Source organism: Setaria viridis, chromosome 2 (genome assembly GCF_005286985.2).
Source record: "Setaria viridis chromosome 2, Setaria_viridis_v4.0, whole genome shotgun sequence".
NCBI classification, from domain to species: domain Eukaryota; kingdom Viridiplantae; phylum Streptophyta; class Magnoliopsida; order Poales; family Poaceae; genus Setaria; species Setaria viridis.
Window position 1 is genome coordinate 28,774,255 of NC_048264.2, and position 23,755 is coordinate 28,798,009.

The following is a 23,755-nucleotide window of genomic DNA, read 5'->3' on the forward strand; positions in this document are numbered from 1 at the left end:
CTGGTTAGTATAAATCAGCCCTTAAGCCTCCGATCAAGCCCCTAACTCGTGTTTAACCCGTCATTTCATGCGCCAAACTTCCTCCTTTTAACCCCAAATTTTACCACGTCATCCTCCAGCATACTTCCGCCGATCTATATCCAAATTTCCCAAAAATAATCCTTCTACCTATTTTCCGTTCGCGTTTCCTGTTCGGAACTCACGGTTAAAAATCGTTTCCTCTTTTATTTATTCGTGTGCCTGTTTGTGTGTGCCGTAGACCGCGGATTGCCCGAGGAGGAGCCCGAGGAGGAGTTTGACCGCGAGCCCGAGCCCGAGGACCAATACCGCGAGCCGGAACTCCCGGAAGGCTTTGAAGACGGCAAGTCCAATCTCACCCTTTGATGCATACTTAATACCTAGTTTTTCAAACACGACCTATTGGCCTGTTTTACAAAATGCATATTATTTTATCGCAAGACATGGTGGGATAGCCACCCCCTTGATTGTTATGAACATTCCTTGTTGTCCTATGTTTATCTCTAAATACGACTTGCTCTGTTTAGACGATAGCCACTGCTAGAACGCTTAGGAACTTGTTACTCAACTACAATCATTATTACAATGGTGTTTTCGGAAAATAAATGTGTGTGTGTGTGTCCAAGTAAGAAAAATGGCTTTTGGGTTCAGGGAAAACGGATGTGTAGACGGGATGGATGGGTGTTCCTCGTGTGGGATGCCATGTCATTGTGCTCGTACCTTGGTGGTTGAGCAATGTCGGGAGATATCCATCCTGTCGTGATTAAGGACCGAGTTGATGTGTCATCTTGCCTAATTCCACTATCGTGCAACCACTCGACCGTTGTATGGGCAACGGCTTAGCATAAATCCCACTAGCTAAACTGTTAGTCCTCAGGTGTGCTGGTGAGCGACGGGAACCCATGGAAAAGGAGTAAGATCTTGGTGACTTAGGTCCCGGTTACGGTCTCAGGGACGAGCCGTGAACCCCTTGGGTGTTTCCGCGAGAACTAGCCAGTCTTAGCTAAGGTGGGTAATGGCTTTGATAGGATCCGTACCGCCACTAAGGTGGTCATGCTACGGTACCCTACTTGTGGGAAAAGTGTACACCCTCTGCAGAGTTAAAACCTATCCGGGTAGCCATGTCCACGGCATTGGACGAGTTACGGCTTGGTCACATAACTAGTAATTGGGCAAGAATGTCATGCGCGCGCGTGTGTGTGTGTGGGATTTTGGAAGAGTCCGGCAGTTGTGCCGTGCGCTATGACGGACGGGGAGTCCGATAGCGATAAAAACCTGGGTCCTTTGTGTAGGATCCACCCCACTCAATGTTTCGATTATTAAAGGAAAATTTTACAAAACCATTTCGAAAAGGATCCCCCGCATGTGTTAAAATCTAGCTTTTCCGCAAATGAACTCTAGCCTATCCTTGTTATACTTGTGCATAAACTTGCTTGTATCCCCCTCCGTGGATGGGGTTGGACTTGTTGAGTACGTTAGTACTCACCCTTGCTTCATTACTACAGAGGGAGACCCCGACTTCATCGCCGAGGACCTCGAGTAGAGGTTGTGTCCGCACCTGACGCTGCCTGTGGTGTTGTCCTGCCCAAGATGCTACTGCTGCCGTGTAGTCCCGAGTGCTGTCTTTTGGCAGTCGCTTGGTTAGCCGCTGTTATTTATTTACTGTTTATCGCCGCGTGGCTTTCACGCCCACTCCCTCGGGAGTTGTACGGTAACTGAATTATCTGTCGAATAAATGTGTTATCAGCCTCCTGGGACTGATAATTGTATCACATTTAGTCTCTACTTATGTGGGGACGCTTCAGGCATCCCCAGGGTCCGCCCAACAATGAGGGTGCCGCTAGTGGGCGGTGCCCTTGGTGGGATTGCTCTGCTGCTTCGCTGGCTTGGCGTCCTCCTTCTTCGGGGGTCTGCCGGGTTGGTCCGTCCGATGTAGTTGGGGGATGTTGGCTGGGCTTCTGCTTTGAGGGCTAGTTTCTGGTAGATCTTCAAGAATAGCCCTGCGTCGCAGCCTCCATCCTCCTCTTGGACTGTAGCGACACCATCATCCCCGTATGTCTCTGGTTTGCTATGGTGGATGCCATGGTAAAAAGCGGCACCACATCTCTACATCCCCGTGCATGGTGGATGCTATTGATGCGCTGCGCCTGCATCGGCCGAGATGTAGGTCACATTACGGATGTGCCCTAGGGAAATACACCTGGCACGCGTCTCGCAGGTGCCTGACGTGGCAGCTTCTCATTGGTAGCCTTCCTCCCAGGAGGGCGGAGCGTCCAAGGTGGACATGGAGCTGTTCCTCCTGCTCGGGGCTAAGACCTCATCTGCTGCCGTTGTTGTTGCTGGTCGGGGGTATCTCCTTCACCGTCTTTCTCATCTTGTGGCAGTAAGTCAACCGCGCTAGGGAACACTGCCTGGGGTACCAGATTGCACGGCCCACTCCTGCCCCTGAGCAGTTCATCCTACTTGTGGACTTCCCCTTCTCCATGGCATGGAACCTCACGTTCGTGCCTCACGGAGCTCCCTTCATCCCTGTAGGATTTTTTTTTCTTTTGGCCATAACGGCCGTGTACCTCCCTGTGTAACACTAAAAAAGAAACCACTTTTCTTAGAGTATTTGGATACCCTTTCGTGCTGCGTAAAGGTTGTTGTGCAAGGAATATGAATAAAGGATGGTGTTGTTTTGTTTTTTCCTTCCCAAGATGCTGCTGCTTCCTGTACTTGTGTTTGTGCCGGCAGACAGGATGGTGGAGGTTGGGGGCCGCTTAGGTTTTGGTCGTGCCCGAGGTCCGAGGACCAGGCCGGGAGCGAGGCGTTGACCGTTGGGACCTGCCGGCCACTCGGCAACCATCATCTTACAACACAAACACGTTCCTTAAGGGCACTTGTCCCGGGGATTAGTTCTTTCGATATGAGTGAGTTGTGATTAAAGAATTTGACACAAAAGTTTTTAAAATTGCCATAAAAAGCACACATGCTTGGATGCTAACATGTGCCTGGAATTGATATTAAACTGATATATAGATAAACCAGTACATAGGTGGGAGCCCCTGGGCAACTATCCCGAGGATGAACATCCTGGGGTAGTTGTCCTTGATGCCTGGGCACTGGGTCCTCCCACGCTATCTATGGGTAGAACTTACAGAGGTGTTTGATGTTCCATACGTTGGGCAGTGGTATGCTATCTTCATTGATCAACTTGACCGCGCCTGGCCGTCATACTTCCGTCTCCCAGAAGGGCCCCACCCACATGGGGGATAGCTTGTTCTTGCCCTTCCGGGACTAGAAGCTTCATAGCACCAGGTCTCCGACCCGAAGCTCTCACGGTCGGACATGTCATTTGTGGTATCATCGTAGAGCCTGCTAGTTCCGAGCTGCCCATAACGCCGATTTGCACCTTGCTTCCTCCAGGTACAGAACGTCTTGCTGGCGCATGTGCTCTTGATCTTGTTCATCGTAGGCATGCACCCTCGGGTTTCCTAGGGTTAGCTCGGAGGGGAGTACCGCTTCTGCCCCATAGACCAACAAGAAAGGAATTTCTCCCATGGCCCTGCTAGGGATAGTTTGGTTAGCCCATACCACCGCCGGCAACTTGTCAATCCACCCAGTACCATGTTTCTTCAGCTCGTTGTAGGTTCTCGTGTTTAGCCCTTTGAGCACTTCCGCGTTGGCCCTTTCTGCCTGCCCGTCGCTCTTGGGGTGAGCAACGGACGCAAAACATAACTTGATGTTTATGTCTTCGCAGTAGTCACCAAAGAGGACTCTAGTGAACTGCGTCCCATTGTTGGTGATGCTTCTGTTGGGCACACCGAAATAGGCCACAAGGTCTTTTATGAACTTGGACCATTTCACCATTCGCCCGGTGCCTTCCCGGTTCCAGAGGATCTGGGCGAGGGGGTATGACGTTACCACCATTGTTGGTGTGCCTAAAAGTAGTGCTGCAGCTTCCGAAATGCCATCAGAACGGCGTAAAGCATCTTCTGTGCTTGGTGATACGCTTCTTGGCATCCCGCAGTACTTTTCTAATGAAGTACATCGGGCGTTGTACCTTCCTGGTACATCCCGGGACGGCGCAATCGGGGCCCCGAGAGGGCCCTCCGCCCGCCGTCAATCCCTTTGGTCCTGGGTGTCCCGGGAGGGATCTCGCCTATCACGGGGGCAGCACACCAATCCATGGGCCCACAACAAGGACAAAAACCACCTAAACTTACCGCCAAACACCCTGTACCCACTTGGGGACCCATCCGGCAGTGTCCCGAACGAAAGGCGTTGCGAGGGGAGGTGCCCGGGGGTCGGCCGATCCCCCATTCGGCCAAACCCTTGGTGACACCCCTCGTCTCCAGCCGCCATGTATTGCCTCCAACCGACGTCCTAAAGGCGGCTAGGAAGATTCCCCAGCATATTTCTCCTCGAAACTGCCTCTATGGGTCTATAAATAGAAGGGGGGGGGCTCCATTCCAAGATACACCAATAAGAATCACTCTGTCCCTCATTTAGTCTCTAAGCTAGTGCTGTTAGGCTAGAGTAGCTCTACTCAGGTTCCAAGTCCTCTTGGAGCTGAAGGTATGGCACGTGTATCTTTATTTTCTTGTAAGACTTTATGCTATTCAATAGAATCACCTTCTTTATATAGTGTTGTGCTTGGCTCATATGCTACCTTGCTAGTCATATACCCTTGTCATACTAGTATACTAGGCTTATATGCTCTTATGATAGTAATATGCCCTTGTAATGGTTTATATGTGTTACATATACAATGCATGTTTAGGCTAGTTGATCTATGCTACGGCATAATGATCTTTATGGATTGCTCTAACCCTATGCTCGACCATCGGAAGATGGGAGTCCTAGGGGTTAGAGTATTGTTCATCAATGCAAGCATGGTGCTTGGATTGTTGGCTCCATTGGATATGAGTTTGTCCCCAGTGTTGCTACGGGTAGGCGGCAGGTGGTCACAGCCCTGTCCATCCTTCATAATCCCCCACATTTGGGTACACTGTAGGAGTTCGTAAATTAGCAGTAACTTTGCCAGGCGGAACCGGTACAGGTAATTTCTCCCCGTGTGTGCCTAGGTGCATAGGCCTGGTTCTAAATGTGTGTATGTTGTGTATGTATACTAGCATCAGCTGTACAATATATAGCAAGTACATATGAACCTAGAGCTATCTCTTTGTCTTTCTCCCTAGCCTTAGCCTATCTTATCTTGAGTTTGGTTCTCCTGTGTGTCACACTACCCTACTATTATCCTTACCCCTGTTTGATCTTTGGTTTATTCAATTAAGATACACTCATGAACATAGTACTCTTTTGACCTACCCGCCTTCTTTTGGGAAATACGATACCCTTGGGAATACTCTTGGGTGAAATGCTACAACAGTATATCTGTGCATTTGCGGATTTATTCATGATCGTTAAATATACCAACAAGTATTTCTAGCGCCGTTGTCGGGGAAGGCACTAGTTAAAAGTTTTACTAATGTTTAGTGATTGTATCCTTGATTGGTAGCCACTGCTTAAACAGGTTAACCTTGCTTTGTTTTCTCTCTCATGTGAAAACAGGTAGTGTACTGGTTTCAACTTGCCGACAAACTTCATCGAGAATTCGGAGTCATTGGAGGGAAGAGTACAATCTCGTATCGTCCCTCCTTAGATAACCCTTTGAGCAGCCGATCTAGCTTTCGTTGCACCATCAACATTCAACGCGATGGCCCAAAAGACCCTCAGCGAGTTATCAGCTCCCTCGACCTCCTAGGTTGTCGTTGGACCCACGTTCAACACGGGGAATACGAAGTTCGAGATCAAGACAGATCTCATCAACATGGTGCGGGCTAGCCCATTCTGTGGGAAAGCCAATGAGGACGCAAGTGCGCATCTCTAGCAATTCCTAGAGCTCAGCAACACCTTCACAATTAGAAGGGTTAGTGAAAATGCTATTTGCCTCCGGCTGTTCCCGTTCTCTCTACTCGGGAGAGCAAAGCAGTGGTTCTACATGAACCAGGAGAGTATCAGCTCTTGGTAAAAGTGTTCTGCGGCGTTCCTCGTGAAGTTCTTCCTGTTGGGCAAAACCAACACCCTTCGTGGAAGGATTTCCTGTTTCCAGCAAGCAGCTATGGAGTCAATCCCTGAGGCATGGGAAAGGCTTCAGGATTACATCCTGGCCTATCCTCACCACGGGATGGATGATTGGCTTATTCTTCAGAACTTCTACAACGAGCTGACTCTAACAGACCGTGACCACATTGATGCTGCTACTAGAGGAGCCTTTCTCTCTCTGACCATAGCAAATGACACCAAACAGATTGAGAAGATGGTTTCCAACCAAGGGTGGAGCGATGTACGACTCCAACCTCGTCGGAACGTGTTGTACATGAACGACAACAACAACGGGTATCGTCCACAAGGAGGCCAGGAGTGCAATCAACTACGCCCCGACTACTAAGAAGGTAACAGAGGTAATAATTCAGTTCCAATAATTCCTCCTTGAAAGATCTTGTTTTTGGCCAAGCAAAAATAATTGAATCCCTTTCTAAAAAGCTTGCTGCCAACGAAAAAACCACGAAAAGCCTTCCCTCTGCTTTTAAGAACCAACTGAGTTTCAATAAAATGCTAGAAATTAAGAAAGCTCATTTGGCTATTGCTTTTCCTTATGTTGAGACCGGAGAGATACCGGGACAACCCAAATCTTTTCATGAATATGTTAGTGCGGTGATCGAGAAGTGGGAAAAACCTTCTCGGAACCCGCACTACGCTAACACTGCAGCGAAGTTCCATGAGGAGAAAGTCATGACAATTCAAAAGAGGTGTTCCCCAATCAAGGGACCCAAGGGAATGAAGAAGGATCCTGGCTTCCCGATGCTCTATGTGACCTAGGATCAAGTGTCAGCATCATGCTGAAGGTAATATATGATAAAAAAATCTATTATCCTCCCTTGCGCCCCACAAGAATGTGTCTGCAGATGGCCAACTCGTCAAACTGCTCTCCCGTGGGTATCATAAGGGGTGTTCCGGTGAAAATCTGAAACACCTATCTCCCCGTGGATTTTGCTGTTGTTGACTGGGAAGTCAACCCGGAAGTATCACTCATTCTTGGACGACCATTCCAGGACACCACCAAGGCGAAGATCGATGTGAGGGACAAGACCATTCATCTTCATCTCGATGGAAAGATAGAAGAGTTCAAGTTCAAGGAACCACGCGTTGGGTAAAGAGATCAGGCAGGCGAGCTGATCCACAGCCTTCACAGTCCAAGGAATCATTGTCCACACCATTAAAACTACAGAAAACCATAGGGGGTGTGGCGGACAAGGAAGGAAAATCATCTGAATCCACTTCTCCAGGATTGGATACCACGTCAACAAGCTGAACATGATGGAGAAGAGTCCCGCTCGTTGGACTCAAAATGGTGAGCCCTCGCCGACAAGTAAATTGGTAGATATCTCATATTTAATTTTTCCCAAATGCTTATTTGCTTTCCAAATATTTGATTTCCAACCCTTGCATTTGCATGAGCATGTTTGATTTTCCAAAACCACATTTGCATGCCAGAATTCTTTCTGGCCTCTTCCCTTTCGAAAAAAAACTGAAAATAAAACTGAGTTGATCTTGTTCGAAAAATCTTTCGAGTCATTTTCTAGGACAAATTTGGACAAACCTCCCTTGCATGATCTCACATGATTGCAAGGAAGTTTTGCACCAAAGGGGTAGCAATTGAGACCTACCGTGGGTCGGTCAAATCTCTGATTCGGCCGAGTCAATCAATGCTAGGCCTCGCTTGCCTCAACGGCTTCTAGTCGTCGCCCACGATCATTATATGACCATTTGTTCTCCTAATCTCTACAAGGGACAAAGGGGACAGGAGTCTTGTCCATCGATGCCATTCACTCCTCCCCTGAACTGGTTCTTAGAATCTTTCAACAAATTTCACTTAGGGAAGAGAAGGAACGAAACTCTCTTCCTTTGTTTGTTCTTAGCTATGAGTTTGAAACTCGGGGAAAACAACCTTTGGGTAACTTTATACAACATGACCCATTTGGATGCTACCCCGCATTTTCACACTTCTGCATCGCAAGATTGGACATCCATACCATGCAGCAGCAGGAGGAGTGGAGGGCTTACTATCATTGGATGGGGTACAACCCCAACTAGGGATAGTGAGCCTGAAGCTAGCTTGGGGGAGGACCCCATGAGAGGTAACTTGTATCTTTACCGCTTTCAGAATATGCATGCTAAAAACATAAAAAAATCTGAAAATTAAAAAGACCCAAAATATTTACTGCTTTCCTATGCGCGGTAAGAATGCCTTAGTTCTCCATGGTTGAAATGATGAATAGTTGCTCGTTTATTTCCTCTCATATGTCTAGTTACAACTTAGTGTTCTACCAAGTTTTGAGTTTGTTGGCTTGCATGATTAAACCTTAGCTTGAAACTTGTGGGTAGCAAAAAACATGATCCAAGTCTAGTTTGTTGTGAGATATGAGATGATAAAATAGAGCTGCTATGATCTTGTTCTACGTGATACTTGATATCCGGAGTTTTATTTTTGAAAATGATAAAATAATAAGTTCCTCAATGATGAGAAATTTTCATCCAAGGCCATATGTTGATCCTATTGAATATCTTCCACATATGCAACTTGTTTTCTCATTGAGATTTGTCAAATTGTTGTGATCCTTAGTGAGATGCTTTTCATACTCCCATGATCAAGATCACGTACACGCCACCACCATATGCTAAACTTCTACACTGGAAGTTAACAAACATGCCATCCATCCATCCACAAAATAAAGCTCCATGTTATTCTATGACCTTTCTCTCCAAAGTTATCCTTGCAAAAGAGACTTGGGCTTTGCAAACATAAATAAAGTACATGCTCATGAAATCATGCTCATACAAAAATGAGTCCTTATACCATTCACCATATGCACCATCCACACATATGCACATCTTGATCAAGTTGTATGACTTGCTTCTCCAAAGGATCCGATCTTTAACTTAGCAATACATGAGGAACGGGTATGCCTATTAGGAGTAGGTTGTGAAAGAAAGGCAATCCTAAGCCTTGGTGAGGAATCATACACATTGAGAGATCCAAGACTATCATTTGAGCAAGTTTTATTTCTTTTGAAAAACTTTGCAAAACCTCCGGATTAATAGCTGAGCAAGGGATGAGTGAATGGTGCTCTATAAAACCGTTCTATCTCTCAACCGTCCAAGACAAGGTGAAGCTACATGCCCCACAGGAGTAAGGTAAGAGGTAAGATCAATGCTAACTTATTCAAATCATGGTAGAATATTTTGTTGTAGGTATAGCATAAGTTAGGAATACAACGAAGTAGCAACTCCTGATTAACCAACCTAAGTCTTAGCACTTTCTCAGGATGAGCAAAGATCTAGCTTGGGGGAGTTGTTGACAGTCGTTAAATACCAAATATGACCATCAATATTCTCAATAATAAGGGAGAACTAGCATTTCTTACATGCATATTTGGTTTCGAATAATGTAGTTACACATGTCCTTGGAGATTATTTGAGTGCAGGTGAAATAAGACAAAAGGAAGGAGAAAACACACTCCCATGGTGAAGAAACACAACTCCAATCGGTGAGAGATTGCCACGGGGGCAGCACACGGATCCATAGGCCCACAACAAGGATGAAAACCACCTCGACTTATCGCCAAACACACTGTACCCACTTGGGGACCCATCCGGCAGTGTCCCAGACGAAAGGCAGTGCGAGGGAGGTGCCCGAGGGTGGGCCAAACTCCCAGTTCGGCCGAACCCTTGGTGACACCCCTGTTCTCCAGCCGCCACGTGTCGCCTCCAACCGACGTCCTAAAGGCGGTTAGGGAAGATTCCCCAGCATATGCTCTTGTGATTGTCATATGCCTTTGCCATGGCTTATATGTGTTACATATGCAATGCATGTTTAGGCTAGTTGATCTATGCTACAACATCGGTCTAATAATTTTTATGGATTGTTCTAACCCTATGCTCGGCCATCGGAAGGTAGAAGTCCTAGGGGGTTTAGAGTATTGTTCATTAATGCAAACATGGTGCTTGGATTGTTGGCTCCATTGGATATGAGTTTGCCCCACGAGTTGCTAGGGTTAGGTCGTAGGTGGTGACAACCATGTCCATCCTTCGTAATCCCCCAAGTTGGGGTACACTGTAGGAGTTCATAAACTAGTAGTAACTTTGCTGGGCAGAACTGGTACGGGTACTGTCTCCCCGTGTGTGCCTGGGTGCATAGGCCTGGTTCTCAATGTGTGTATGTTGTGTATGCATACTAGTATGAGCTGTGCAGTATATAGGAAGTACATATGAACCTAGAGCTATCTCTTTGTGTTTCTCTTGTGTGTCACACTACCCTGCTATTATCCTTACCCCTAATTGATCTTTGGTCTATTCAATTAAGATACACTCATGACCATAGTACTCTTTTAACCTACCCGCCTTCCTTTGGGAAATACGATACCCTTGGGAATACTCTTGGGTAAAATGCTACAATGGTACATCCGTGCGCTTGCGGATTTATTCGTGATCATTAAATATACCAACAACCATTAAGAGGTCCACCCAAAACGCCCCGTCTTCTTGAGCAGGTGAAAGAGGGGGAGCCCCCGTTCCCCTAGTCTTGAGATGAAATGTCCCAGACCTGCCATGCAACTGGTAACGCGCTGCACGTCCTTCAAGCAGGTGGGAGGCTGCAAACGCTCGACGGTTTCCAGCTTCTCAGAGTTGGCTTATATCCCTCAGTTGGAGATGAGGAAACCCAAGAGTTTTTCAGATGGTATCCCAAACACACACTTCTTCAGGTTGAACTTCAAGCGCGTTGCTCGTAGATTGTCAAATGTTTTGGACAGATCTTCGAGCAATGTAGCCTAATCTCAGGTTTTGATGACGATGTCGTCAACGTACGCCTCAACATTTCGGCCCTGCTGGTCTCCCAGCGTGATGTGCATGGTCCACTAGAAAGTGGGACCTGCATTCTTAGGCCGAATGGGATGCGTACGTAACAATACGTTCCCACCAGGGTGGTGAACGCCATCTTATCCTCATCCTCTATCGCCATGCTTATCTGGTGGTACCCGGAGTACATGTCCAGAAAGCAAAGGAGGTCGCATCCCGTCATGGAATCGATGACGTGGTCAATGCGGGGTAGCGGAAAAGGATCCTTTGGGCAAGCCTTGTTGAGGTCAGTGTAGTCGACGCACATCCGAAGCTTCCCCTTCACCTTCGGCATGATGATTGGGTTAGCCAACCACTTAGGGTGGAGGACCTCCTAGATGATGCCGACCTCTAGCATTTTGCGGACCTGCTCGTGGATGAAGTCTTGCCTTTTTGGAGACTGCCGTCGTACTTGTTGCTGCATGGGCCACGCGTCGGTACGCATGGCTAGCTTGTGCTCGATCACCTTCCAGGGGATCCTGGGCATGTCCGATGGCTCCCACGTGAACACGTCAGTGTTTGCCCGGAGAAACGCGATCAGCACGCTTTCCTATTTGCCACCCAGTTGGGCCCCAATTTTGACAATTTTGTCGGGGCCATCCCCAAGCCGAACCTCCTTAGTAAGCGCGGCATCATCGGGGATGATGCGCTGCTTGGTTGGGGGATGCAGGTTCTGCTCTAGGCGCTCGTCGTCTTCGATGGGTGCGACCGCGGCTAGGGCCTCGAAAAGGTTTTCAGCGCACTACACGGCCCCTTTCACGTTGGTTTTCACCGAGATGATCCCAGATGGTCCTGGGATCTTCAGGGTCAAGTAGGCGTAGTGGACTGCTGCCATGAACTTAGCCAAAGCCGGTCGGCCCAGGATAGCATTGTACGGCAAATCAAACTCCACCACATCGAAAGTGATGTTCACCGTCCAGAAGTTGTTCCGGTCGCCGAAAGTGACGGGTAGCTCAATCTTTCCCAGGGGGGTGGTTTTCCCCTTCGTCACCCTGTAGAACGGGTGCGACGGGATGAGTTGCCAGGCGCCCACCTGCATCAGGTGTAAGACCTGAGGCGAGAGGAGGTTGAGCCCAGCTCCGTCATCGATGAGGACCCTTGCCACCCCTATGTTGCAGATCGTGAGGGTGACTACAACCGGCAATTTCCTTACTCCCGTCGTGTTGTCAGGGTGGTCATTGCGATCAAAAGTCAGGGGCATTCCCGACCATTTCAACAGCTAGGTGCCCTCCGGGCAAGGTGCGGTGGAGCACACTTCCCTACAGAGGAGCTTGGTCCTTCTTCGTGATGGGAGGGGGGCGTTTGCCCCGCCGAAGATGGTGGCGATAGCCTGCTGGGGCTCCTGGAAGCCCAAGCCACCCTGCTAACGGTTCTTATGATAGAAATCCAACCATCACACTACTCAAAGAATAAAGAAAAACTAATATTTCTTACTCATATATTTGTTATTGATAACCTAGTTCCACATGTATTGGCAAATAAGTAACTTCAGGGATACAAGTCTGTACAAGAGAGGAAACGTGCGCAAACATGAACGAAACACACTGAAGAACACTTGACGTGTACACAATGGATTAGAGGGCCCACATGCCAGAGCAATCCAGCCCAATCCAGCGTGGGTCCACGAGGGAAGAGGCCAAGGCTCACCACGGCAGCCCACCACGCAAAGGCGGTGGAGAGCCAGCCTAGCCCAGCGTTGGCCGATGGGGTTCGGCCGAGCATAGATAGGCAGTTCTCGCCCTCATCCTCCATGTAGCGGTGCCTGGTTGACTGAGGATGGCGGTGGGAGAAGATTCCTCAAAGATACCTCCCAAGAATCGCCCTCAACCATCTATAAAAGGAGGAGTAGACCCCCCCCTCTACACACACCACACTTGAAGCCTCTCTCCCTCTCTCTCTCTCTCTCTTGTTACTCATGTAATCCTTAGGCTAGTGGAGCTAGACTAGAGCTGAAACTCTTGTAGTGCTAAGTTAGTCTTTAGGTCGGTTGGGGACGTAACCTCCAGCTCTCGGTATGGCTTTGTACTCGACTCGTCGGTATCCTACCTATAAAGAGTATGGTTGTTTTGCTATTTCGGTAGTATGCTATGCCATGACATGTGCTTTATTAAGTTATACTCATATGCTTAGGCTGAATCTATGTTACTGCATCGTTTCGTTGTGCCTTCGGGCTTGCTCTAGTTCTGTGCCTGTCAATCATCATGGTCGGGGTTGTGAAGGGGCTAGAGTAGTGATCACGTATACGAGCATGGTGCTCGGGCGCATTAGGATCCATCGAATATGACTGTGCCCCATGATCTGAGGGGTGGGCGGCAGGTAGTGACAGCCCTGTCCGTCCCTTGTAGTCCCCCACGTTCGGGTATGGTGTAGGAGTTCTGAAAGATATATTGCCTTGGTAGACCAGAACCGGTTATTCTCCCCGTAATGCTATATGCCTAGAGTTAGCTGTAATTCTATGCTTGTATGACCCTTGCTAGTATAGATAGATGCCACTAGGACCTCTTGTACACCTTGCTCTCGCTAACCTTAGGTTTATCCTTTTGTTCTTTATTCATGAGATTGGCTTACCCCTGTATGAACTTTAGTCTATTATTTAAGCTTATGATCCTGAATATGTATTCGATAAATCCTTTTACACCAATGCCATCCTTTGGAAAAATATAAATAACGATACCCTAAATACTCTTCGAGTGAAATGCTACAACGGTATATCCGTGCGCTTGCGGATTTATTTGTGACGTTAAGAAATATCAACACACCCCCACCGGGCTCTCCACCGTCACCATCCCTCCGGCAGTGGTCCTCCCATTCCTTTTGCTGATTCTCGGTGAGGCTCTTGACCAGTCGACACTCGGTCAGGTCTCGCACCACTTGTCGCCCGCCGGTCGTGCTAGCGTCGGTCGCTTCTAGTCACCTCCTGGACCCCCGGGCAACAGGGGCCGATTCCGCCCTTTCAAGCCTAACTTAGCGACGGCCTTCCTTTTGTTCCTTTTGTCCCCCTGGTCCTTACTAGGTCAGCAAGACTTTTCCTCCCGGCTGGTAGCCGCCTCCCTCGGAGGGGGCAAAGCCTGAGCTTCAGCCTCCCGGGCGTACTTATCAGCCAAGGTGAACAGCTTAGCCATAGTTTTGATGTTGTGGGTCCCCAGCTTCCCCCTCAGCCGCTGGTCGGTGACCCTTAGCTGAAGTCGAAAATGACCGAGGTCGGGGTGATGCGAGGGATAGTGTTGCGGACCTGGCTGAAACGTTGGATGCACTGTCGTCGCGTTTCGCCATCGCGCTGGCGGATGGCATGAAAGTCGCTTTCAATCCCCGGTCGGGTGAACGAGCCTGAGAAGTTAGCGATGAACTGCTCACACAGGTCCGCCTAGGAATGGATGGATCCCATGGGGAGGTTCACCAACCACGACCGTGTCGACCCATGGAGTGCGATTTGGAAGGAGTTGGCCATGACCTTCACCCCCCGTTGGTAGCTTGGACGGCAGTCGTGTAGATTTGGAGGAACTCCTCCGAGTCGATGGTGCCGTAGTACTTCTCTGGGATGTCAGGCTGGAACTTCGTTGGCCAGTCGACTCAGCGTAGGTCAGCCGTAAAAGCTCAACATCCGGCACCATAAGGGTCAGTGTCATCGTCCCCACTCATGGGGATGGGCGGCGTGCCAAACCGGAACCCTGTCTGCCCCGGCAGGTTAGGACACATGAGCTTTCGCTCGATGCATACGGAGCTTGGGCTTTGCCCACTAGCTTTGCAGGAAGACAATGAGGTGGCTCTTGTCCACCGCTGGCTTCGCCGTCCGACTCACTGCGGTAAGCATGGCGACAATCGAAATAGCTCCACATTGCCTCTGTGTGGCAGGGATGCCTCAAACCTCAACACATCATTATCCCCCTACCTGGCGTGCCAGCTGACGATGGTCAAGGACCGAGAGCGGGGATCCGGTAGGACCCCCTTTTTGAGATCCGGCCTCGGGGTTAGTTCGTGTGAAGAGATTCGAGAGGCAGTGGGGGAGATTTGTGGATAGTTGCACACAAAGGAAATTTTAGAAAGGATCAGGCCGCTCGAAAGCATAACACCTTACGTCATGTGTGTTGTGTTACTTGAATTGCTTGTTTTCTTCTAGTACAAGTGCTGGCCTTTTATAGGCTAGGCTTATGGCTTGGTCGACCGATGGAAGCCTTGCGCCCCAATCTTTCCCTCTGCCTCCTCGCATGTGAACGCGGTGGCCCAATGGCTGCCCTCCTTGCTACAATCCTCCTGACCACAGGCCACTTGCCATGACACCCCTCACCTTGATGCGCATGGCTTTACGATGTCTGACCAGATCCTTCGTACGACAATCTTCATTCTTTAGCATTTTACGTTGGGCAATCCTTTCGCTCCTTGCCAACTCCTTCTCTTCTCAACTCGGTTTTACCATCCTGGAGCAGGGTGCGTTGAATCCTGCCTCCGGACTCCTTCCCAGGAGGCCCTCACTGCTTCCTAAGGTCACGATGTGGGTCCCTCCTTTGGCAGAGGACAGCTGGGAGTTGGGTGAACACCCATGTCACAGGGGCGACGCCCGCCGCCTATTGAACGGGACGGATGAAGCCACCGATCTCCGGGGCGCTCAGGTGCGTCCCATCAACCATAATGATGGTGTTTTTACAGGGAGGAGGTGACTGATAGCCTGCCCTCCTCAACTGTCGTGCCTACTCGTGCTCGGGCACACCACCGTTCGCCTCGCCTCGAAGCGAACTCTCCCGAAGGCCTTCCCGAGAGGGGCTCCCAGGGGCATCCTGTACCCACCGTGTGGGGCCCCCTCTGGGCCCGCTCCGTGGGAGGAAACCCCTTGAACACAATATTTTTCTCGTCTTCTTGGGCCCTTAGATTTTTAGGCCTACCTTCTTATCTGGGCCTCTTCTGGAGGGAACTCCTATATGTAGGTAGGTCCCACATGTAAGCGCCTCCTTCTCTAGGGTGGGCTGGTGTCGTGTGCACATGTGCTTTGCGCTGGTGTGTGTGTGTGTGAGGTGGGGTCGGGGGAGTCACGCAGTGATGCGCCTGATCCAGTATTTGTTTGGCATGACCCACCGACTTTAATAGGATCGGCAATCTACAGTTGCTCTACCGGCTCACCTAAATCAACCAACCTCCGGCCTAACCCGTAAGGCCATCACAGGTTAGGCGGGGTTTTACAAGTGATGCCGGTTTTCGGGCTTAATGAACAGATATCGAGTGCGATGATTGTGACCGTCGGATTCGATGATGACGAGCATGAGAGTATCACAGGAAAGAATGGGAATGCAATCACTTCTTGGGGGAAAAAAATTGAAGAATAGCTAAATTTATGAAAATACGAGCAACCCAAGTTGAGGACTCGAACCCTAGTGGGGAGGTTCCACCACAAGGAACCTTACCAGCTGACCTTCGCTCAATTCGTTATTTTAGACCGTTGAATTAGATTCGGACATACATACCGTTACTATAGTGTGATATTTTAGATATTTGATGAACAGCACCACCCTTAATATAATGAGCCTTCAAGCCTTATAGAGATTTAAACTGAATACTAATGTGAAGTGAGCATGCATGCACGAATTCCCTGGCCAAGAATCCATGGTTGTTTGCAAAGCTCATTAACCATCAAGAAAAGCATGGATCACCTAAGCACGAATTTATGGTTTGTCTGAAGTGCAAAGTACATCGATGGATGTGCATCGTTTTCGAAAAAACATTAGGAACTTCTAAATATGTTTTTTACGAAGCACATCTATCGTGCGTTCATGTTCCAAACGAAGATAAGTTTTGCACCGTTCTTGTGCAACAAGGACACGTCAAGTTTCTTTCTTGCAAGCATGACTTCAGTAGCGTATAAAAGTTGCATCCCGATCCCATGAAAGCCGTTCTTATTCTCTAATCTTTCACACTCGGACCTAGGACCATGATGTCTTGCTTTTGTCTACGATACGTGTGTGCCTCTCACTCCCTTTTTTTTCTCTGAGGCAACAGATGCCTTCTTTAGCGGCAAAAAATGGTTTTTCAGCTACAACGTCTCTCTTCACGATCGACCACCGAAGCCTATAGCTAAGCTATAGTAGCCTTGTCGATCTATCAAGGAAGGGAAGAGAACATCGATCCCGATGTATTAATTATTGCATGAGCCGTCGACGCCAAGCACGCAGGTCCCAACCAATTTATTCTCATACGTACGTGTCCGGTGCTCGTAGGTTTCCAGTGCCGGCTTTCACCGAATCCTCCAACTTTTTCGCCAAAAGGTGTGTGTGGGCGTTGGTGAAAAAAAGGCGCCGATGCGTGCCGGCAGGTCGCATGCATGCAAAGTGGCCGCGTCCTTGTCCTGTTGACTTAAGGACCAAGCAAGGGCATAGATCCCCCACGCCACGAAGCGATCGATGATATATACATCACCCGCTGGATTGGAGAGAGCTTGACTGATGACGAGGCGCCGTTCATGTCGATCAATTAAGTGTCAAAATAATTTATGCTTAGGGCCTGTTTGGGAAGGGGGTGTTAAAGTTTAACACCCCCTTTTTAACAGATTTTAACACTTTTGGCTGCCAAACACAAGTGTTAAAGATGAAGTGTTAAAATTTAACACCTCCCTTTTCATAAACACATGGAGGGGGTGTTAAAATGTGGCAAATGTGTTAAAAGTGGTCCCCTCTCCCTCTTTTCCCTGGTTGCCCCCCTCTCTCTCTCCTCTTCTCTCTCCCCTATCCGACCGCCAGCGCCTCCTCCTCCCGCATTCCCCTCCCACCCTTTCCGCATCGCATCCTCCACGGCCGCCGCCATCCGCATCGCTTCCTCCTCGCGCGCCGCCGTCTCCTCCCGCAGGCCATCTCCTCCCGCCGGCCATCCATCCCGGCCGCCGCATCTACACCCGCTCGTTCCCCTCCCGCATCTACATCGCTGCTTGCGCGCCCGCCGCCATCTCCATCTCCTTCCGCATCGCTTCCTCCGCGCCCGCCGCCAACCCCTCCCGCCGGCCATCTCCTCCCGCCCGCGGTTCGTCGCCTTCCGCCGTGACCTTCCCCTTCCAAACCTTTTCTTCCCCCCTGCTCTATCCCCACCCCGCGTCCCAGATCCACCGCATACACGGGCTCATGGACGGGCACGGGGACGATGGACTGCAAGATCTGTTCCCTGAGGGGGATCCAGCTTTCCCCGCCCCCGCCTTCGACCTCCTCTCCCAGGCCGAATCCTCTGGAGTTCCTCGCGAGGGCTTGCAAGCCCTGGATCTCAACTCCCAGGCCGAAGATTGGGGCGACTACAGCTCGTACTCCGACCTCCTTCGAGGAGAAGGAGCACCCCGTGGCCGCGGCAGCCGTTCGCTCGGCTTACGCGCGGCTCGCAGTGGAGGTAGAGGAGGCGGCAGCGGCAGCAGAGCTGGGGCCGGTGGCAGCAGAGGAGGGGGCGGCGGCAGCAGAGCAGGCGGCGGCGGCAGCAGAGCTGGGGCCGGCGGCAGCAGAGCAGGCGGCGGCGGTGCATCTGTGACAAGGCCTCTGTTCGCACCGTCGTTGGCCGACGGTGCTGGTGGCAGCGGCGGCCGCAGCGGAGGCCGAGGGGGCGGCCGCGCAAGGCGGTCTCGCGGTCGTGGAGGTCGATCCACTGCTGACTACATCGAACCCTACGAGGTAGAGGATTGGGTTGATGTTGACGACGAAGATGGTGCTCCACAGAATGTGGAGACAATTTTCCCCACCTCCAAGGTTAGTTCTGATATCCATCCAATTGAACACTCTGGATGTTTTTGTGATCATCTGTGGTACTGAATGTTGTTGTGATGGTTAGTGGGAGTTTAGGAGTGGATTACTGTCTGTTCTTGTGATGTTGTACATCCTGTTCTTGTGATTGTTAAGGCTCTAGTTCAGAAACTTTTAATTAGGACTGTTTTTTCTTGTGATGATTAGTTGCAAAAGTTCAATAAACAGGAAGTAGGACTGTTTTTTTTTGTGATGTTGTTACCTTCTCTGTGTGTGATGTTGTTTCTATGTCTCTGTTAAATTGTCTAGATAAATAGATTCGACAAGGCACAGTGGACAGAACACAATACTGGTGTCTTGTGTGACTTGTGGGTTGAGCAGATTAGGTCAGGCAACTGTCCAAAAGGATCAATTACTTCAAGGGGTTTGAGGATAGTAGTTGATAAGTACCAGATGGCCACTGGGCTGAAACATCAACATTCCCAGATCAGGAACAGGATCAATCAATTGAAAACATTGCATACTTTCTGGAAAGCATGCAATAAGGATACTGGTCTTGGAAGGCATGCAGATGGAACTATAATTGCCTCAGATGGGTGGTGGAAAAGTAACACCAAGGTGAGGGCAAATATGTTTTCTGGAAATATGTTTGCAGTAACTTTTCTGTGCATAACATCATAATCCATTTGCAGGGCAAATTTAGTGAGTGTAAGAAATTTCGATATGGTGTTCCACATTACATAGATCACCTAGAGGAGATGTTTCGTGATGTTGTGGTAGATGGCTCTACATCTTTTGTGGCTGGTTGTGAAGAGGATGAGGACCAAGATGTTGATGATGTAGAGGAAGATGATCAGTATGGTACAGAAGGGGATGTCAATGCATATGAAGACAGCCCTATGAGCTATAACACCAAAAAAAGAGGAAGTACCCCCAGCACCAAGTCCACTGCCACTAGTCCTTCCAAGAAAAGTAAAAGCCCATTGCTGAAGATGGTGAGCAGCCTAGTTGACAAATTGACAACCTCTGACAAAGATGATGGCCTCTTAAGGAGTGTAGGGGAGAGTATTGCAACCAGCCTCAATGAGAAAAGACAGAAGCTGAACCCTATTAAAGAGATGGGTGAGTCTGTTAAGAGGTGTCAACAGCTGGCTTTGGAATGTGGAGCAGCCCCTGAAAGTGTAGAGTTCTATGCATGCAGGCACTTATTCAAAGATCCATATGAGAGAGAATTTTTTTGCAACATACCAACTCCTGAAGGAAGGCTGCGTTATTTGCAGAGAGTTTGCAAAGAAAACAATCTATATGAGTGAATGTGTGTGTTTTAGGACTGAATGTTTGGTAGAAGTAAGTAGTTGTCCTTAGGAGTCAATGTGGCTGTTTTATGGAATATGAGTTCCTTTATGTACTAATTATGGTTATTAGAACAATATGTGACTGTTTGTTCTAAGGATTGAATGTGCTTTGGAATTTCTATATGGTTGATGGCTGTTTAAGAATTGTTGACTGTTTGTGGCTGAATGCATATGTGCAATTGTTGCTGTTTTGTGGAAGGCTCTGTTCTATATGGTTTGTGGCTGAATGCATATGTGCAATTGTTGCTGAAATGTGGATGTTTACATTGGTTTTATTTGGTGACTTAGGAGTATTCATTACTGACTTACATTGGTTTTAGTTGGTGACTTAGGAGTATTCATTACTGACTGACATGGTTTTCTTTGGTGACTTAGGAGTATGAATTTGATATTGATGAGTCAAGTTCTTCTGATGACGACTTATCAACAGAGATTATGGGTTTCATGTGGATGCAACAGTATCATCGTAAAAGGACCCGGGACATTGCAATGGCCGCAGTAATGATCGGTACGTATTATGACACATACATGGACAAGGCTCCACATAGGGTTCCTACTGTGTCGGGTATAGAATGGGTGCATGAAACATTGTGTAGCAGAACCGCTTGCTACAACATGTTTAGGATGTCAAGCGTATTGTTTTACCAGCTACATGACTTGTTGGTCGAGAACTATGGGTTGAGGGCAACTAGAGGAATGACCACGATGGAGGCTTTAGGAATGTTCCTTTGGGTAATTGGTGCACCACAATCCCTTAGACAGGTTGAGGACCGGTTTGTAAGGTCCTTAGAAACAATAAGCCGTACTTTCGATAATGTGTTGTCAAGTGTTCTTAAGCTAGCAGTGGATATTATTAAGCCCAAGGACCCAGAATTTAGGACCGTGCACCCAAGGTTGAGGAACCCTCGCTTTGCACCATACTTCAACAACTGCATAGGAGCTATAGATGGGACGCATATACCGGTGGTGGTCCCAAATGATAAGGTGGTTCAGCACACCGGGAGACATGGATATACTTCACAGAATGTGCTGGCAATATGTGATTTCGACATGAGGTTCACATTTGCTGTGACTGGATGGCCTGGATCGGTTCATGACATGAGAGTCTTCAGTGATGCCTTAAACAAATATGGTGACAAGTTTCCGCATCCTCCTGCAGGTAAACTTGATTTGTTTTCATTTGTATGTAAGATGGTGGCACCTTTGTTAACCTCATGAAAATTGTCGTATATGTAGGCAAATTTTACCTAGTTGACTCGGGTTATGCAAATCGTCCGGGTTACCTTGCACCCTACAAGGGTACAAAATATCATCTACCGGAGTTTAGGAGTGGCCCAATGCCAAAAGGTATGAAAGAGACTTTTAATTATGCCCATTCCTCCCTTAGAAATGTTATCGAGAGGTCATTTGGAGTGTTAAAGATGAAGTGGAGGATTTTGTTGGGTATTCCAAGTTTTCCGATGCAGAAACAAAGTAAAATCATAGTAGCATGTATGGCAATTCATAATTTCATACGAGAGAATGATATGGCCGATAGGGCCTTTGATATGTGCGATCGGGATGAAAATTTTATTCCTATGCCTCAAGTGCCAAACGACGAAGGAGATGGGATAAATACACAAGCAGGGGAAGAAGATTGTAATATGAATGCATTTCGGGACGAATTAGCTAATGCTTTGTACAACAAATCGTAGACTATTTGTATGATTGTATTGTAATGATGTTGACAACATTTTTGTAGTATCTGCGTTCTATCGAATGCTTTGTACAGGACAATCTAAATAATTTGAATATCTTTTTATTTTCATTTCATCGTTCTTTCATTTCACCGAATGAAAAAACAAAAGAAGGCCACTTGAACTGGCGCCAAAAAAATGAGCAGCTCAAGCACCAGTACTGGCGCCAAAAACCAGCAGGACTAGCACCTCCCGCGCCAGCACTTCCTAGCGCCAGAAGAGTGCAAGCAATTGGCGCCAGAAGAGTGCAAGATTATGGCGCCAAAATTAACAGCACCACAGGGGTATGGGACCTCATTTATTGAGGGGTAATGCAGTCATTTTTCAGCTAAAGTGTTAAACTTTAACAACCCATCCAAACACCTACCTTGTGTTAAAGTTTAACATCTCATTTGAGAGTGTTAAAGTTTAACACCCTGTTAAACTTTAACACCTCCTTCCCAAACAGACCCTTATTTATTGAGGAAACAATCAAACAGGTGTATGACCAACAGCAACACTGCGCACGAGCAGAGGATGGATACGCATGCAACGGCAAGGAAAGTCAAGTGGCGGATGTGGCCGGCGATGCGTATGGATCACGGGCACCCGCAACGTACTGGTGCTCGTGGCCTCGTGCGTGCACGCGGACCGGGACGGTGACGGTGAGAGCCGGAGAGGACCACGGGATTGGGATGCGTACGGACTGGCGCGGAATCGATTGGATTGGGTGGTGCCCGTGTGTTCGCCGGTTGGATTGGATGGGCCGATCGAGCAGCGGTGATGATTCCGCTTTCGCCTTTCGTTTTCGCACATATATAGCGTCCAATGTCCAAACCGTGTTGGGATAAATACAGTAGCTAATCTACGCATCACTTCCTCCTTTTCCCCCCAGAAGACGGTATATAGAAAATTTGCTAAACTCTGAAGTCATCTAAATCCTTTCTTTCAACAGGGAACTTACTGTCGAATATTTTGTTTGTTCTATGTAAAACAATATAGGTATATGAACAGACACCAATATTTATCGGTTTAGTTATCTAGTACCAATTCAAAATAATTTTTTTTATGAATATGCTTTTATGATTATTTTAGCAATTGGCACAATCTAATAAGTTCATATATCTAAGAACGGATGGATCTATCGTCAAGCACAGTACGGCATCTTATATACTCCATACTCCTAATCAAAACAAGAAACAAACGTGTCAGCTTGTACGACGATACCGAACGCTATTTTATTAAAGGTGGTTTATTGGGCCACAAACACCCAACCATCTGTTCACGTCCTCAAAGTTGACATGATGGGGGTGCATGATGATCCACGTACTGGATCAGATTAATTAGGCACAAAAAGGTGCGAGACTGATTAGCTGTCTTGGCTGGCATGGTACGTGAAGAAGGGTTGATCGACCAGTTAGTAAAAGCTGGCTGCATGATAATTCAGTCTAAGATTTAGCAAGCATGCATCCTTATAGTACAACTAAAATCTATAAACGCGCAGCACGCGGAGAGTATAACAAATAATATTTAATAACGATGATTAGACGATGACACATGTGTGCTCGTATCAGGAGTGCACGGTTAGCGGTTGGCCGATCAACAGCATGTGGTTGTGCTTCCTTTCAGTGACGTGGTAGCTACCTATACCCTCCACGCTTGCACTGAACCAAAGACATCCTATAAATTCTTCCATTCTCAACAGATAGTGTTTGCAATTAATTAGGAATTGACTCTACATGTATATCTCCATCACCATGTCGTTTTTAAAATTATTTTCCTCTATACCGATGTCTCTTTCGAAAGGGATGGGTGGATTATGGCTGCGAATCATGCAATCATGCTGCCAGTAAATATAAACGAAGTCGAATGATTTCCACCCGCATGTCAGCCCGTGATATTATTATGATATCGCAAATTCCATGGGCCGGGTAGATATCGAAGAAATGACTAGAAATGATAATTAGGGTGAGCCTAATAAATTGATGATGTGAGATTTTTTTTCATTACAAAGTCACAGTGCGCA

General features: G+C 48.0%; 3 protein-coding genes and 1 non-coding gene across 5 annotated transcripts; 1 reads left to right on the top strand and 3 right to left on the bottom strand.

The window, feature by feature from the left end:
• Window positions 1–3,378: 3,378 nt before the first annotated feature.
• Window positions 3,379–3,930, bottom strand: LOC117844236 (uncharacterized). The gene has a single exon (XM_034724988.1). It carries the CDS (start codon window positions 3,928–3,930, stop codon window positions 3,379–3,381), a length of 552 nt encoding a protein of 183 aa, XP_034580879.1.
• Window positions 3,931–6,085: 2,155 nt separating this feature from the next.
• Window positions 6,086–6,192, bottom strand: LOC117846688 (small nucleolar RNA R71). The gene has a single exon (XR_004638414.1). It is a non-coding gene; the product is annotated as a small nucleolar RNA R71 (small nucleolar RNA).
• Window positions 6,193–11,704: 5,512 nt separating this feature from the next.
• LOC117844237 (uncharacterized) lies at window positions 11,705–12,163 on the bottom strand. Its single transcript, XM_034724989.1, has one exon. The coding sequence runs from the start codon at window positions 12,161–12,163 to the stop codon at window positions 11,705–11,707; it is 459 nt and encodes a 152-aa protein (XP_034580880.1).
• A 5,514-nt stretch (window positions 12,164–17,677) lies between these two features.
• On the top strand, window positions 17,678–21,826 carry LOC117846151 (uncharacterized). 2 transcript variants are annotated; one of them, XM_072291962.1, is made up of 3 exons: window positions 17,678–18,665; window positions 20,390–21,173; window positions 21,251–21,826. In XM_072291962.1, the coding sequence occupies exons 1-3, from the start codon at window positions 18,060–18,062 to the stop codon at window positions 21,706–21,708; spliced, it is 1,848 nt and encodes a 615-aa protein (XP_072148063.1). In that variant the 5' UTR covers window positions 17,678–18,059; the 3' UTR covers window positions 21,709–21,826. The 2 variants fall into 2 exon arrangements, with proteins under 2 accessions (XP_072148063.1, XP_072148064.1); XM_072291963.1 differs by lacking the exons at window positions 20,390–21,173; window positions 21,251–21,826 and adding an exon at window positions 19,352–20,205.
• The last annotated feature ends 1,929 nt before the right edge of the window (window positions 21,827–23,755 follow it).